Here is a 15,910-nt window from a genome sequence, read left to right on the forward strand (position 1 = left end):
TACGTAGAACATGCTCTTCCGTATCGAATCAACTGAGAGATATAACTCCGTATACAGTTGACGAAGTTATATTGCAGCATGATTAAAAAATGTTGACGATTGAAAAAGTTAAAGTCATCACCTTTAACATAAACCTTTAATTTGTTTTTCTTAAAAAGACATTAATGTCTTTTTGTAAAACTCTATATATACAGAGATGGGTCTGCTAAGAGCGGGGAGTAATTGGTTCCTACGGATTCCAATAGAATAGTTGTAAAAAAGCTGAAAAGTTTGGTTTTTATGTTTATGTTTATGTTTTTATGTTTTTAAATTTAGTAAAATTTTGTGATTGCATATGTTAGAAAAGTTCCTTGGAATTTTTGTATCCACATCTGATTAACACTACTTCTTGAATATTTTGTTTCACAGTACTCTTGAAGTTTCTCCTTCACTCCTGTTGATAATATAGTGAGGAGTAAAGAAAATTTGTAGAATTTTAATAATTAGATATATATCAATTGATGTACAAAATAAAAAGGAAAAAAGAAAACAAAAACAAAAAAAAAAAAAAAAAAAAGAAAAAGAAAGAAAAAAAGGAAAAAAAGGAAATAACAGAGAGAACAAAATTAATAAATGAAACAAAACACATACTAAAGTAATAAAAGGTTACAAACAACTTAAAAATAAAACGAACAACGAACCAAGAAGTAAAAAAAAATGCATAAACGTAAACATTTTTGGTTTTCATTACCTATAAAGAAATGTGTTCCACAATTTTATAGACTATAATTTGCATTGTTCATCGGATGACATTTGAAATCTATAAGATATCACTTAAACATTTGAAATTGGCTAAGTTTAAAGTCAAAACTCTGTTCCTTTGAAGGATTTAAAATTCTTGATATCAATGATGATTACTATTTTGCAAAGAAGATTGTATTTATATACCCTGTCTGAGCACCTCACTGTTTACAGTTTCAAAAATTGACAATGTTCATTATATTGTATACATGCTCACGTGACATTATAAAGAAAACTGGGTCATAGATGAACAAGAAATTAAGTCATGTCAGCATTTTTATGAAATATTATGGATATCCTAATATAACTAACAAGGTAAGGAAAAATTACATCAACCATGTATTCATTTAGAAACATTGTCAAATTACAATAACTTTGGTCGAGCGGTATAACCTAAATACATTTGAATCTAGAATATTTTTTTAGGAATTTTTTGTTGATATTCGATGGTTCAGTAGAATATTTTAGTATCTATACCACAGACTAGGACAGGGTTTTAAGGGGAGTTTTACCACCAGAGTCGATGTTCTTTATATTTCGAGCGGAAATTCTGCATTGCAGTGAACTTATTCCATATATTATAATATAATAATTATGATTTATAAAAATAACTAAGCGCATATGTCTATAGAAACATTACTTATATGAGTCGAGCAAACACGGACACACATCTAAAACATTAGAAGTTGGATGGCCTAAAATGGGTGTGTGAGTGAATGAAGGAATTAGCTGCTTTATGATAAAAAGTAATACAGCGATTTGAAACGATGGTCAGTATATACGGCGAATGTTGATTCACTTATCTCTTTTTCTAAAAGTGTATTTATCACATGCAGATCCGATTTCTGATCCCAAAAGTAATATTAAAATAGGAATTCTTTATTTCATTTTATTTTTCTTTGCATATATTATTCATAATTTTCTTCTCGTGCCTTGTTCTATTTATATATACATAAAGTGTGTAGAGGAAGAAGCAACCACTTCATAATACATGTAATGTGTAGCTAGCATGGCGTTGATTACACATTTAGGGTAGGTCATGCTGTAAATTTTGAATTTACCCGGTGGCATTAAAAACAAAATCGCTGTCATTTTGTAAATTTTGTATTTACTGCCGCCGGATAAATTCAAAATTTACAACATTACAGGTAACTGAATAAGTGTATTTTTAGAATTTCTTTATTTTAAAGACTTCATGCATTTCTTAAGTTCGATGGTCGATACTTTAATTTTTCCTGCAAATCCAATCTATCATTAGTCTACTGCTGAGTTTTTCATGCTATTTGTTATTTACACACTGAATTGTCGACGGATTTTCCCGTTATTAACCCGATCATGACGAGGTGCGCACGTCAATTTTCATCAGGCGGCAGGGGATGTTCACTCCTCTATGGCACCTGATCCCTCCTCTGTTGTTTTAATTAGAGGGTCATTTTGCTATATGCTTCTGATTTGTATTGTTGGACTGGACCTTTGAGATTGAATACCATTTGTTATTATCTCATATATATTTTAATTTATGATACTGATAATGTCCATTATCTTTTTCTCTTCATATTGTGAATGTATAGGTATAAGTTATGTTAATGAAATCGACTGAAGAAAATATGACGGTAACGAACTGTAATAGTACTCAGGTCAAAGAATGTGAAATGATGATATTCAATGCCTTTTAAAGCTAGTTATTCAATAAAGATTGTTTTATCAATATGATGCTCACTTTTTCACAATGTCTCCTAGGTGTGCAAGGGTTTTCAGAGGTATGGTTTTGGGCCGCTTACCATCTGTATTTTTGAAGTGGATTTTTAGGCGTTATCTCTGTTAGCTATTGCCACAGTTCATGATATCTTCATGCAGGAATACATATCGACATTATAATCATAATTTTAGAACCATAATCCCAGATAGCAAGACTATGTTGGGCCAACATTGGCAAAAGGTTGTAAGGTTGGCGTTGGGGAAACAACGTTGGGCCAACGTTGGACCAATGTCACCATGCCAACCTTCTCGACCATGACAGAATTCCTATGTTGGCCCAACGTTGGTCCAACGTTAGCAACTTCCATTCACTTTACTTCCCAAGGAAGGAGGGGTGTTGATGTTGGCCCAACGTTGGCCCGATGTTTGTAATACACCCTTAAAGAAAGTGTCTTTTAAAGTTGGTAGTAGTATGTTGGCCCAACGTTGGCCCGATGTTTGTAATACACCCTTAAAGAAAGTGTCTTTTAAAGTTGGTAGTAGTATGTTGGCCCAACGTTGGCCCGATGTTTGTAATACACCCTTAAAGAAAGTGTCTTTTAAAATTGGTAGTAGTATGTTGGACCAACGTTGGCCCAATGTTTGTAATACACCCTTAAAGAAAGTGTCTTTTAAAGTTGGTAGTAGTATGTTGGCCCAACGTTGGCCCGATGTTTGTTATACACTCATAAAAGGAATGCGTCTTATCAATTTGATATAGTAGTATGTTGGCCCAACGTTGGCCAAATGTTTGTAATACATACTTTATAAAGTGTCTTATCAAATTGGCAGTAGTATGTTGGCCCAACGTTGGCCCAATGTTTGTTATACACCCTAAAAGAAAGTGTCTTATCAATTTGGTAGTAGTATGTTGTCCCGATGTTAGCACGAGTGTTCTTTTGTTTACCAAGGTGTTTCAAAGATGGGATGTTTATATTGGGCCAACGCTGGGTCAATTATTATACTGCCAACTAAAGATGGTGTCAATTTTAGCTGCTGAGCTGACATTCTATGTCCATGCTTTTAATTGGATGACTGTTTTTGTTTAGATCTGATATATTCAACATTTTAAATTTTAACTTAAGTGATCACAGCACCAAAGAGTGTTTTATTTTAGTTTTGAACTGTGCACATGCATGATTATTTATTAGAAATAAAACCTTTGAAATTATTAATTTTTTCATGAGCGTTGTATTCATGAGAATTTAGAGAAGTCTGAATAAGTTCTCAGGAATAGGATGTGAATGAAGCCCACATATACATAAATCAAAATGACACAGCTTTATAATTAAATCGAAACAAAAGTTAGGCGTTCGCTAACACGTGACCAAACTGTGGAGTTAGCTGTCAGATTCAATTGCTCACAGGTGGTGATAATGGAGGGCAAGCAAGAAGAAGTGAAATTTAAATTTGTGGATTATACACTTGCTATATAGCTGCATTTAGAAGCGATGTAAGTATATGTATTCTTATTTATTCAGGTTAACTGTTAAAATTGATTCGGAATTCATTCTTTTCATGTTTTTGCACACAAGCACTGTAAGTAAAGGTTAAATAACATCTTTGAAGTTGTTTCTATCTATCTAATTCTTAACTGTCTATTACAGACACGATTGTAACAAAGAAATTCAGTCAGAGACTGCAAGGAAAACAAATGTGGTGGCGGTAAATAGCAATGGAATCGAAGACCATACGTAAAGAATTGTATAAAGTACGAGTCCGTATGACAAAGATCAAGATGAAAAAAACGGGAGGCGTCGAAGGGACGGAAAAAGAGCGGGAATACAACAAAAGGACAGTAATAAAGGAAGTGAGCCCTGATTAAGAACTTTGAATTGATAAATTTTCATAATTTACCTCTATTGTCTATTCTAAAATTTATTTTGTAAATTATGATTGAATTGATTTATATAAAATATTATCACAGTGAATCCTTAGTAATGTTTTCATTGAACATGTCCATGTATGCATTATGAATGCAGATTGAATTGTGTATTAATTAATTATTTTAAACAGTCATAAAATAGGTTTAAGTAAAGAATCACTTAACCAATTGCAAAGTTTTCTACGTAATAACTACGTTGGCCCAACAATTTGCCATCTGACATTGTAAAAAAGGGTCAACATTGGGCCAACCTAACCAACCAGTTGTTAAGGTTGGCTGTTAGTTGGCATACACTAAAAACTACGTTGGCCCAACAATATGCCATCTGACATTTCAACATAGGGCCAACATTGGGCCAACCTAACCTAACAGTTGTAAAGGTTGGCTGTTAGTTGGCATACACTTATAGCTACGTTGGCCCAACAATATGCCATCTGACATTTCAACAAAGGCCCAACGTTGGGCCATCTAACCAACCAGTTTTTAAGGTTGGCTGTTAGTTGTCATACAATTATGCCTACGTTGGCCCAACAATATGCCAACATGTTGGACCAACGTTGGGCCGATGAGCAAAATTACCGTGGGCCAACGTAAGGTTACCAACCGTGGGCCAACGTTGGAAAAAAAATTGGGCCAACGTTGGCCCAACTATGTCTTGCTATCTGGGATAATGTTCAATTAAGGAATGTTTTTAAGTTTTATGTGAGTTATTGGTGTGTGAATCACATAGACTTGTCATCATGCAGGCATATTTCATGAAATATGCCTACGTGCGAGTCTGTGTGATTCACACACCATTAATTCACACTAAACTTAAAAACATTCCTTATATTTACATTTTACATGTTTGGAAGCAACTAAAATATACTCATTATTTGAATTTCTCGCTGCCCCATATCATTTCATTTTTACTAACGTCACCGCAGACTCATTGTGACGTCACGTTAACGCATATTCTCCATGTATATACTAAGTATGTACACAAAAATTGTATTTAAATCAATTTCACAGTTGGCTTAATAGAAAAACACAGCAAATGTAAATATATAAAAATGATAAAGGATGACAAATGTTAGCCTATATGGCGTTTAAATATTTTTTTAGATAATACGCAAAACGTGATCAGAAGGAAAACTATTGTATGCCACCAAATTGAAAGATAGTGTCAGGCATGAAAAGAATTTTTTTGTTTTGGAATATATTAAAAAGCAACAGAAAAAAGGCACTTAACGTCTCCGTACCTCGTACGTGCTTTGATTCAGAGTTCGAAATAAAAATATGCTTTTTATAATAAGATAAAAATCAGGAGATTCTTTTTCAAACACTTGTTCCTTAGTGACAAAGATAGTATACGGCTGAACTATTGCCGACTCGCCGATAAACAATAATGATCTATCAATTAATCAAAGCGATGAAATAAAGTTTTTAGTGCTTTTAAGTAATAGAAATATTTTGTAATTGTTTTGACAGATTCACTAATATGGCGTCTTTGGGTGGCCTAGATGTGATCAGATGTGACAAGTGTCCTCTGGAGGTAGAGGTGTATTGTAAAAGCTGTGACGTCAAACTCTGTGGAGGATGTGGCGGGAATCACGTGACGTCAGATACGTCCCAAGGTCACACAATAGTGCCATATAGCGAAAGATACTCCACACCCGTTATTCCAGATTGTAAATTTCATATGTCGTCTAAATGTTCGTTGTATTGTAAAAAATGTGAAGTGCTGATTTGTGGAATATGCCAAGTTGAAAGACACGTTAACCACCAGGTGACTGATCTAATACAAGAAAGCAGCTTACGGCGTCAAGACATCCAACACGACGTCAAAGCGCTAGAAGAAACTATAATAAAGCAACTCGAAAGCTTATCTGAAAATATGGTAGAACAGAAACAGCAAGTTTCAAAACAATACAAACCTTTAGAAATCGCAATTCAGAAACAGGAAGAGAGGTGGCACAGGATAATACACGATATCGCACAGAAGAAGTTGAAAGACCTTCATACCATTATGCAGAGCCATGTATCGGAGATTGACAATAATTCGACAGCAATCAAGAATCTTTTAAAAGTCTGCCATGATGAAGTTAACAGATGTAGGAGTATTTTGCACAGAAATTCGGCAAAGGAATTTATTGACTTCGATTCAACTCTAGAGGAACTTACTCAGTTAAAGTTAACAGATATTATTTTACCTACATTCACTTCAAAGCCTATCTATGATGAACTCATCACAGAGGACTTTGGGTATCTTGACCAAAAGTCACAAATTGTAAAGGAAGTCCCGTTGGGGATCGAGAAATTAAGTTCTCTCGTACAAACTCCAAGACTGCTCGGAATTCTAAACAGCGGTTTAGAGAATGCAGAACTCGTGGCCTGTGTTAGCAATGAAGAAGTTTGGGTAGCACGGTATCGAACTATCAGGCGAATAAATAGAAACAGTACAGTTTTGGAAAATGTAGATATTTCTTCGGGATATATCTATGGAATATGCCTCACAGAGCAAGGAGACTTGGTGTTTGATAATAATACGGATAAAGCAATAAAAATAGTCAGAAGCGGGAAATCTAGGAAGCTGATTTCTCTCACGAAGTGGAAATCTTGTGGTATATGTACAACGTCCGATGGAGACTTGTTGGTCTGCATGAGAAGTGAAATTGATTACCAGGGCAAAGTTGTTCGTTATTCTGGCTCAAATGTGTCGCAAGAAATACAGAATGACAAAGAAAACAAACCACTGTTTAGTTCCGGAATTCAAAATAGCTTGTACGTGGCTGAAAACAGAAATTCTGATATATGTGTTTCTGATAGAGGATCATCGTCAGTAATTGTTGTAAATAAGGAAGGGGAATTTCGGTTTACATATACTGGTAACCTAAACTCGAAGACATACTCATCATTTACTCCATTTGGAATAACCACAGACACAACGTGTAGAATTCTGGTAGCTGATTGCTATAACGACTGCGTCCACGTGATGGATTGTGATGGACAGTTTTTATCATATATCACTGGAAATGGACTTTCTCTTCCTTACGGTCTGAGCATTTCTACAGACAACATTTTGTTTATTGGAAGCCAAAAAGATAGAGTGACAATAATTAAATATTCATATTAAAAATAAATTAAACATTAAGACAATGATAAAGTCAGAATCTAGATGTACATATATATTCATGTTTATCAACAAAAAAATAATTGAATTAATAGTTTCACATGAAAAATAATTGCCATCACAAACTAAAAACACATGCCAGCTATTCAGGAATGTTTAAAGAAATCAATTGTTTTATAATTTTTATACACATTTAAAAACTTAAAAGGTACTGTAAGTACACCGGAAATGTTTTCATAAACTTGTGAATTAAAAACGGACGTTGTCGACAAATAGCTTTAGTGTAAGTAATGCAATGGGTTCTTGAAAATGATAGTGGGGCGAAAAGATAGGGAAATAAGAGGATGCAGTTTAAAGCAAATGACAAATTCCAATATTGGAAAAATTAATGGATCTTAACTTTTATTTGGAATAAAAATAAATCTGTTTAGGATACACTTTATCAAAAGTATTTGATGACAAAAAGTGCATATAAGATCTCCATATGTTTAATTAAATTTAGGGGTCATAAATTTGCACAAACTTGAATCTACATAACTTAAAAATTCATCTTTATTACTTTGACCAATATTAATGGCGTTTATTTACTTGAGAAGAAATGTTTAAAGATACTTTCTCTATATTCCTTTGATACAGTTAACAGACGGACTCTCGAAAACTTTCTGATCAGAAATTCTCACTTGAATCTTCAGCTCAGGTGAGCTTCAACTGCAGAGTTTAATGTATACGGTATTAGCAATAATTCCCCACATTTTTTCATAATTGGTGTTTCTCTGGTCCAATCTGACAAAGGTTTGAGGAGATTAACCTGTCTGATCACATGAACTGGACACGAACAATCGGACAAATATTAATGTTGACCTCTGTACCATCTGGGGTCATCATTTAAACAAATCTGAATTCACACTATCTGAAAATGCTGAAAATGCTTCTATATGTATCATGGCTTGAATTCACACTTTGTAATGAAGCTTTACCATAAGTTTCACGTTTTCTGGCGAATGTTTTAAGGACAGATGATACAAACAAATTTTTTCTTTGAAAAAGATTAAATACCAAGTCACAAGTTTAGAAAAGTGGATGATTCTTATAGTTTGTTCTCCTAAGAACTGGAATTTGAAAAACACTTGGAAAATATTAGTAATATTTCTATGTAAAAACAAATATAGACAAATCACATTCAGTAAAGGTTTACAGGTGAAAACAAATTTCAGAATATGTTATCTTGGTGCTAAAAGTGTAATATAAACTGAACAAAAATATACCAAGCCAAGTGAATTTTATTAGTAAATGCTAAATTGTGAAAATCAGCCTATGTGATATTACTTATTTTTTGTCATTTTGTTCCCCCTCTTAAAAATCACCTGGCTTGGTATATTTTTCTAAAGTTTATACGTCACTTTTAGCACCAAGGTAACATATTCTGAAATTTGTTTTCACCTGTAAACCTTTACTGAATATGATTTGTCTATATTTGTTTTTTCATTGAAATATTACTAATATTTTCCTAGAGTCTATTTCATTTTCCAATTCTTAGGAGAAAATGTTCTAAGAATTATCCACTTTTCTAAACTTGTGACATGATATTAAGTCTCTTCCAAAGAAAAAATTTGTATCATCTGTCCTTAAGAAGTTTTTTTAAAGGATGACATAAAATTTTCATCAATTCTTATTGATATCTTTCTTCTCCTAAACAATCCTGAATTCTCTTCATCCAAGGATGGTTTGTGACAATCATGGTTGAAATTGGTCCAGTGGTCTTGAAGACAAAAATGTGAGAAGTTGGCAACAGCGACAATAACAACATGCTGACAGAGAACAAATATTACGAGGGTTAATCCAAAAGAAATGTCACTGTGTCAATATCTTTAATATTTGACGTCATATTATCGAATATAATATACCAAAAGATGCATAAAAATAAATCTAATTGAAATTGAAAGTTTCATTTAATGATGTTAACTTGAATGAATTTTATAGACTTTTAAAATATTAAACGTTAGGGGTTTCGCCGCGTCACAACATAACGTCAAGTTTTTAAGTGTAAATTATTAGTATGAAAAAAAGACAAACACATTAAAAAGCATCTAAAAAAGCGTCTAATTGCCCAATATTTTAAAAGACAATTTTTTACGACATTTCCTAGCCTAACTTGAAAATAAAATGACGTCATTACTTTTTGATCATAAACATTGTTGTTTTAATGAGCTGTATTGAACAAAAGAAATGTCGAAATGGAGAAAAACTGCTAAAAGATCTGTAATGCGTTTTTTTGCTTAAAAAATGGAAAAATGTCCTTAGAGACATTTACAATAATTAATCAGACACATAGCAAGGAGAATGTAAAAAAGAGACTTGTTTATAGATGGTTTTAGTGATTTTAAGTGTGTCATGGGTCATTGAGTTATCAGCAGAGGACAGAAAGACCGAAAGATGGGAGGCCGGATGGAAACGTTCAATGGTGTCTGAAGTTGTCCAAAAAGAGAGACGGTTAAAGTGAAATGAGAAAAATTAAGTTTGTCTTATGGTACTGTACAAATAATTTTGACAGAAAACTAAATTATGCATAGAGTGAGTGTACAAAGGGTGCCACTAATTCTTTTAAAAAGAAAAATATATATGAATGTGCTCATGTATCTCAAATATTTTAATAAAACGTGGGGAGGGGGGGGTTCAAAAGTGTATGACGGTGCGCATCCATTATATGACGTGATTTAGGTGCGGCGACTACTATAATTGCACTTTGTATATAATTCAATATTTTGAAAAGTAAACATAATTTTGATTTGATTTTTTCAGGGCTGGTTTTTTATAAATATAGCTTTAACCATGTACAATTTCATTGATTTATAATGACTAGTAGCAATTTTATCAAAGTTGTGACTTTTCTTTTGGATCAACACTCGTATGAATGGTGGAATTTACGAAATACATTGAACAGTTAGATGGAACTGTCTCTGGTTTAATTTTGTACATTTATAACTTAGTGGTAGATTTCAGGTGACATTATCATATCTATAAAAGGTTTTGCTGATGCATAATCTCATTTCACCAGTTCATGAATAGATGGATATGCTATCTTTAAAACAAACTGACTAATTATTCATACATTGAAAGAGAAAAGGTAAGAAGTACAAGGACACATAGTCTTTAAATTTTCTTTACCTTTTCATTTTCTCTTTTGATACCTTAAATGGTAATGAACAAAATATGAAAGAACTAATCATAATTTTATCAGTTTATTTTATTTCATTGCACGAGGGTTGTTCGACAAGTTTTTGACTTCTGTCATATAGTTTTTTTATTTGACGTCATATGTTATCCAAATTAGGTAGAACTATTTTTACAATAAATCAAATTGATTTTTTAAATTTTTTTTTGAAAATTCACGATTTATTAAAAACTTATGCAGATTTTAAAATTCGAAAATCGGATCGCGGAGCAGGACAAAATTAAGTAGGTTACAGAGAATAAAAAAAATAATGTCTATACTCTTATTCTCCGTAAAATGGAGACAATAACGAGAATAAAACAACCTAGAAAATTTAATTCAAATTTCGAATTGTAACAAATATTTGTATTCATTATTATTGCTTAATATTTTACTTTGTTGAAAAGAAATCAACCGGAGAATATAGGTAGTCCTCATTGAAAAAGACAAAAACGATGACGTTTTAGAACGTCACGGAGCAGCAGATAAAGATGCAATTTTGTGTTTCACTCAGGAAAAATCCAGAGTAAACTCTACAAATGTTGGAGGAATTAAGAAAATATGTCACAGGCGAGATGTGCATGTGTGTACAAATAGTACAGTCAGTGTTTGAGTGACAGAGACTGTCGAATGAGGAAAATTTTTGAAAAAACGGTATAACCCTTAAAATTTTTAAAAGTTGGAACGTAAAGGAAAGAAATAGATGCTGTAGAGTTGCTCATCCTGTGAAAGCAGAATTCAGTAATACAAGAACTAAAAACCTAAACAAAGGAAATTATACAACGAGAGCAGCTCTTAAAGAATAAATGTTAAGTATTAGAAAAAAGGATTTAATGGTATTTGGGTATTGGATAACTGTGTAAAATGTATAGGGATCGTCTTTTTTTTTTTATGAAATCTTGACGCTATGTTTTAAAGTTATATTACCGTTAAGTGTGCTCATTTTGATTTTAAATTGAAGTAAATTGATTTATGTTAAATCGAATGGAATTAAACCTCACACATCAACAAAATATATCTTACTTATTTTAAATTTCTAGTGAGTAATATAAGAAGATTGACATCGTCCACGGACTTTTCGAACAACCTTCGTATATGCACATTATGTCTATAGCTTATTTCCTGAAAAAGTACTCCAATTTCCACCATGAGCAAACTGACCCCAGTTTTGGTGTGATCTGATCCAAACTTTGTTGCCTTTCCTCAGTTTGATGTTGGCAGTATTTGATGACATAGTATATGCCATGCCTCCTCTTCCGTCTGTGTAATTGTAAGCGATAGGCTTACCATCAAGTACCATCTCACTTACAACGTATTTATTGCCTTTTGTCATGGTTGTCCAGCTGAAGGTATACACACCTTCCTCAGGGGCGGTAAAAATACCTGTCTTCTCATTATAGCATTTTCCTTCATTCAAGGTTACTTTGTCAAATATCACTGTCTGTTGATTTGCCATGTTCTCCAAGTCACTGCTAAGTGACGAATGAAATGCAATTGTTCCTTTAAAAAAAGTTAATCAGCTATTCTATTTAATGATACATTTAAATATGCTTGATATATCAAACATACTTCTTTCAAAAATAGGTGAATGCCCCACCCCTAAAAAAACCCGAAACGCATCCCAAATATAAAAGTGAAACAAAATAGAAAAGTGTCTATATTATAAATGGTTTTTTCATAAAGAAACTAATTACATTCTTTGAAATAAAAATATGTACCTTTGTTGTTGGCCTTACAGCTCAGGTTCTGAAATCCTAGTCCTGTGCAGATGGTCCGGTAATTATTGTACTTGGTAACGATTTGATGTGGTGTCTCTTTCATAGAACCAAATACGGTAGTGAACAAAATCAGCGACAGTGCTATTACACTGTGGAAACTAAATCAAAATCATATATATATATATATATATATATATATATATATATATATATATATATATATATATATATATATATATATATATATATATATATATATATATTATACAAATATGGACTCAATGTAGGTCAATATGCATTTATAATGACCCAGGATGACAGATATTGACCGAAGATACATGGAGTATATCGACCGAGGTCGATATACTCCATGTATCTGAGGTCAATATCTGCCATCCCGGGTCATTATAAATGCATATTGACCGTGCATTGAGTCCATATTTATTATATTATATAAATGATAATTTCCCAAATGTATTAGTACTATGTATATCTTCCTAATGTTTACAGAGATGGTGTTTACCATAAATAAGTTGAATATAAACGTTTCAGAATTTATTGAATGTTACTCACAGGAACTTGTTTCGGTAATAAATTTTAACCTATAGCTAAGCATAATAATAACACAAGGTATCTAGATCTATCTCCGAATAACACAGAGTACCCCCTCCCCAGATTTAGAATCGCACTCATTTACACTTGCAAAAGAAAGGCACTGACAAAATATTAACCTCTATAGATGTCTTCTACGCTAACTTATCTATACAATCGTACATGGCATACTTTTCTTTATTTACTTTAGTCTCCGAGTCCGTAATCGCGTAAACAGCGTCAAAAATCTGCTCGCCGAGTGGAAAAATCGAATTCAACAATGAAATGGTATAGGTGATAAGTATTCCCGAAACATGTTAAAAGATATCCTTGATAATTGTTTTGTATTCTCACCTTCAGAGTTCTTCACTATATCTTTTAAATTTTCCTCGCCTACAACTTGCAAACTTGCGAACTCCCATGTTTGACTAAAGCGAAAGTGAAAACGAGGCAGCTCGTGCGAGTCATTATTCGCTTTCAGCGGTCATTATTAAAATATAATTACTTCGTATTGACCAATCAGATTATCGGATTTCACAAAGTTATATAATATATATATATATTAGGAAGCATAATGGAATTAAGAATATAGAATAAAGTAAATATACCTTTTCATTTTCTCCGTTACGTAAAATAATTTTATGTTTGACACAAATTTAAATGTATGAAAAATGACGTATAATCAATGATATTTAATATATATATAGAATGTAAAATTCTATAATTAATCACGACATAAGTATAAAATTTCAAAGAAAAATCACGCATTATAGAAATTAGTTGGCAAATTAAAATGGTCATTCGCGTGGTGTAGTAACTAGAGTGGCGGAGTAAGGAGTTCATCTTATGTCGCAGATTTTAATCCCACTGCAGGACGTGAAAACCGGTCCTTAATTTTTTTCTCCATTCACTCCAAAGGCCATAAGTGAAGTAAACGTAACAGCGTAATTTGGAGATCCCTTAATAGCGTCACACATTGAAAAGGAAATGGGGATCCATAAATCAAGTTCTCTTATAGACTGTCAGGGATTTTAACCGCGGTTTGTTGAATTCTGAACTCGTGACCTGTGTAAATAATGAAGTGTGGTGCAGTGTAGAACTATCAAGCGGATACATCAGAACATTACCATTTTGGAGAATATGGACATTCCTTTCGAATATGATTATGGAATATGCCTAACAGAGCAAAAAGAGATTTGGTGTATAATAGCTTTTTGGGTGAGACGATTTGGATTTATGGTCAGAAACGGGAAATCGGTGAATCTGATTTCTCTAACGAAGTGGAAATTCAAAGTTAATGACCATTATTTACAATCTTTATTAATGACGGAATTTTCTGTTATTTCCCGATCATGACACAAAACACATGGAGGTTGTGAGCCATATGCAGGGAATACCTACTACTCCATGGCATCTGATCCTACTTCTAACGTTTGAGAGGTCTGTGTTTGCTCTGCTCCTAATTTGTATTGTTCGGATGGATTTTGAGCTTGAATACCCTTCGTTGTCTCTAAATATGTACCACTTCCGACGAAGACCTGATGATCTGCCTAAGAAGTGAAAATGATTATCATGGCTAATTTGGTTCCAGTGTGTCACAGGAAATACTGAATGACAAAGAAAGCAAACCACTGTTTAATTCCGGAATTCAAAATAGTTTGTATGTGGCTGAAAACAGAAATTCTGATATCTGTGTTCCTGACAGAGGATCATTAAGAGTTGTTGTTGACAATAATAATGACGGGCTTCGGATTACATATATTTGTAAACTAGCCTTGAATAAATACTCTTCATTTACTCCATTTAGAATAACTCCAGACCCAAATGTCCCGGATTCTGGTAGATGATTGCTATAACGACTGCGTCCACGTGATTGACTGTGATGAACAATTCTTCTCACATATCAATGGGAATGGTCTTTGTCGTCCATACAGACTGAGGATTAAAAAAACCATTTTGTTCATTGGAAGCAAGGAAAAGACAAAGTGACAATAGATAAAATTCATATTGAAGATGAATTAAATATGAAGACAGTGATAATGTCAGAATCTAGACGTATATTTACATGTTTATCAAGAAAAATTATTTGAACTAGAAACGATCTCGTTGCGAGCAACGAAATGTCTTCCGTCCGATTCCAAAAAATAACCCATAAAATCGAGCTGAAAATGGATTAAACATATTTTGGACACACTGGTAATTGAAACGGGTCACTAGCGTGAAAATCCAATACGCTTATCGATTACGCTATTTGAACGACTACTCTTACTTCATTTGTATGTACATACGATTCTGCAACAGTTAATCTGTCTTGGAATTATGAAAGGAGAGTCACTATTAATAATTTCGTGCCAAACGCCACGAGTAAATCTAGGCGCCTTTCCCTTGGAATGTCCTGTAAATAGGTGAGATAGCTTCAATCAAAAAACTAAAGAGAGTTCTTATCACCTAAATTTTGAGGTGTGGAAAGTAAATTTTACAGATAAATGTAACATATCGTATATAGGCAAATAACACTAAAGCTGTGAAACAGTTATGAATGGTTAATTTTTAATTTTCCTCTTAATCACGAGAGTGGGCCATTCCGATTACCTATACTTTCTTGAAAAAAGTGGTATGTTTCACCAGAAAAAACATCGATCGCCCTACGAGGGTCAAGGAATAAGATTCCATTATGTTCAATATCTTGAGAAAAAAATAATTAAATAGGTCAATTAAACGGTCTTTGAAAAATAGTTATCTTTAAAAAAATGCTTTCTTATTGTAACAGTTGTCCTTTCTATTTATTTAATATGATACAAGTGTGCATAGGAAAACAGTGGTCACGTTTTGTACTTACTATATATATTGTTTCTTGAACAACAAGTAAAAACTAT

General features: G+C 33.0%; 2 protein-coding genes and 1 long non-coding RNA gene across 3 annotated transcripts; 2 read left to right on the forward strand and 1 right to left on the reverse strand.

The window, feature by feature from the left end:
* Nucleotides 1-3,449: 3,449 nt before the first annotated feature.
* On the forward strand, nucleotides 3,450-4,448 carry LOC134261204 (uncharacterized). Its single transcript, XR_009990764.1, has 2 exons — nucleotides 3,450-3,970; nucleotides 4,125-4,448. It is a non-coding gene; the product is annotated as an uncharacterized LOC134261204 (long non-coding RNA).
* A 1,434-nt stretch (nucleotides 4,449-5,882) lies between these two features.
* LOC134261208 (E3 ubiquitin-protein ligase TRIM71-like) lies at nucleotides 5,883-7,517 on the forward strand. Its single transcript, XM_062743656.1, has one exon. It carries the CDS (start codon nucleotides 5,883-5,885, stop codon nucleotides 7,515-7,517), a length of 1,635 nt encoding a protein of 544 aa, XP_062599640.1.
* Nucleotides 7,518-11,833: 4,316 nt separating this feature from the next.
* On the reverse strand, nucleotides 11,834-12,547 carry LOC134261205 (cerebellin-2-like). The gene is made up of 2 exons (XM_062743654.1): nucleotides 12,444-12,547; nucleotides 11,834-12,225 (listed from the first exon to the last, which is right to left on the reverse strand). Exons 1-2 carry the CDS (start codon nucleotides 12,544-12,546, stop codon nucleotides 11,834-11,836), a joined length of 495 nt encoding a protein of 164 aa, XP_062599638.1. The 5' UTR covers nucleotide 12,547.
* Nucleotides 12,548-15,910: the final 3,363 nt, after the last annotated feature.

The sequence above is a fragment of the Saccostrea cucullata genome, unplaced genomic scaffold (assembly GCF_032062105.1).
Source record: "Saccostrea cucullata isolate Sc308-1 unplaced genomic scaffold, CSIRO_AGI_Scuc_v1 ctg2034, whole genome shotgun sequence".
Classification (NCBI taxonomy): domain Eukaryota; kingdom Metazoa; phylum Mollusca; class Bivalvia; order Ostreida; family Ostreidae; genus Saccostrea; species Saccostrea cuccullata.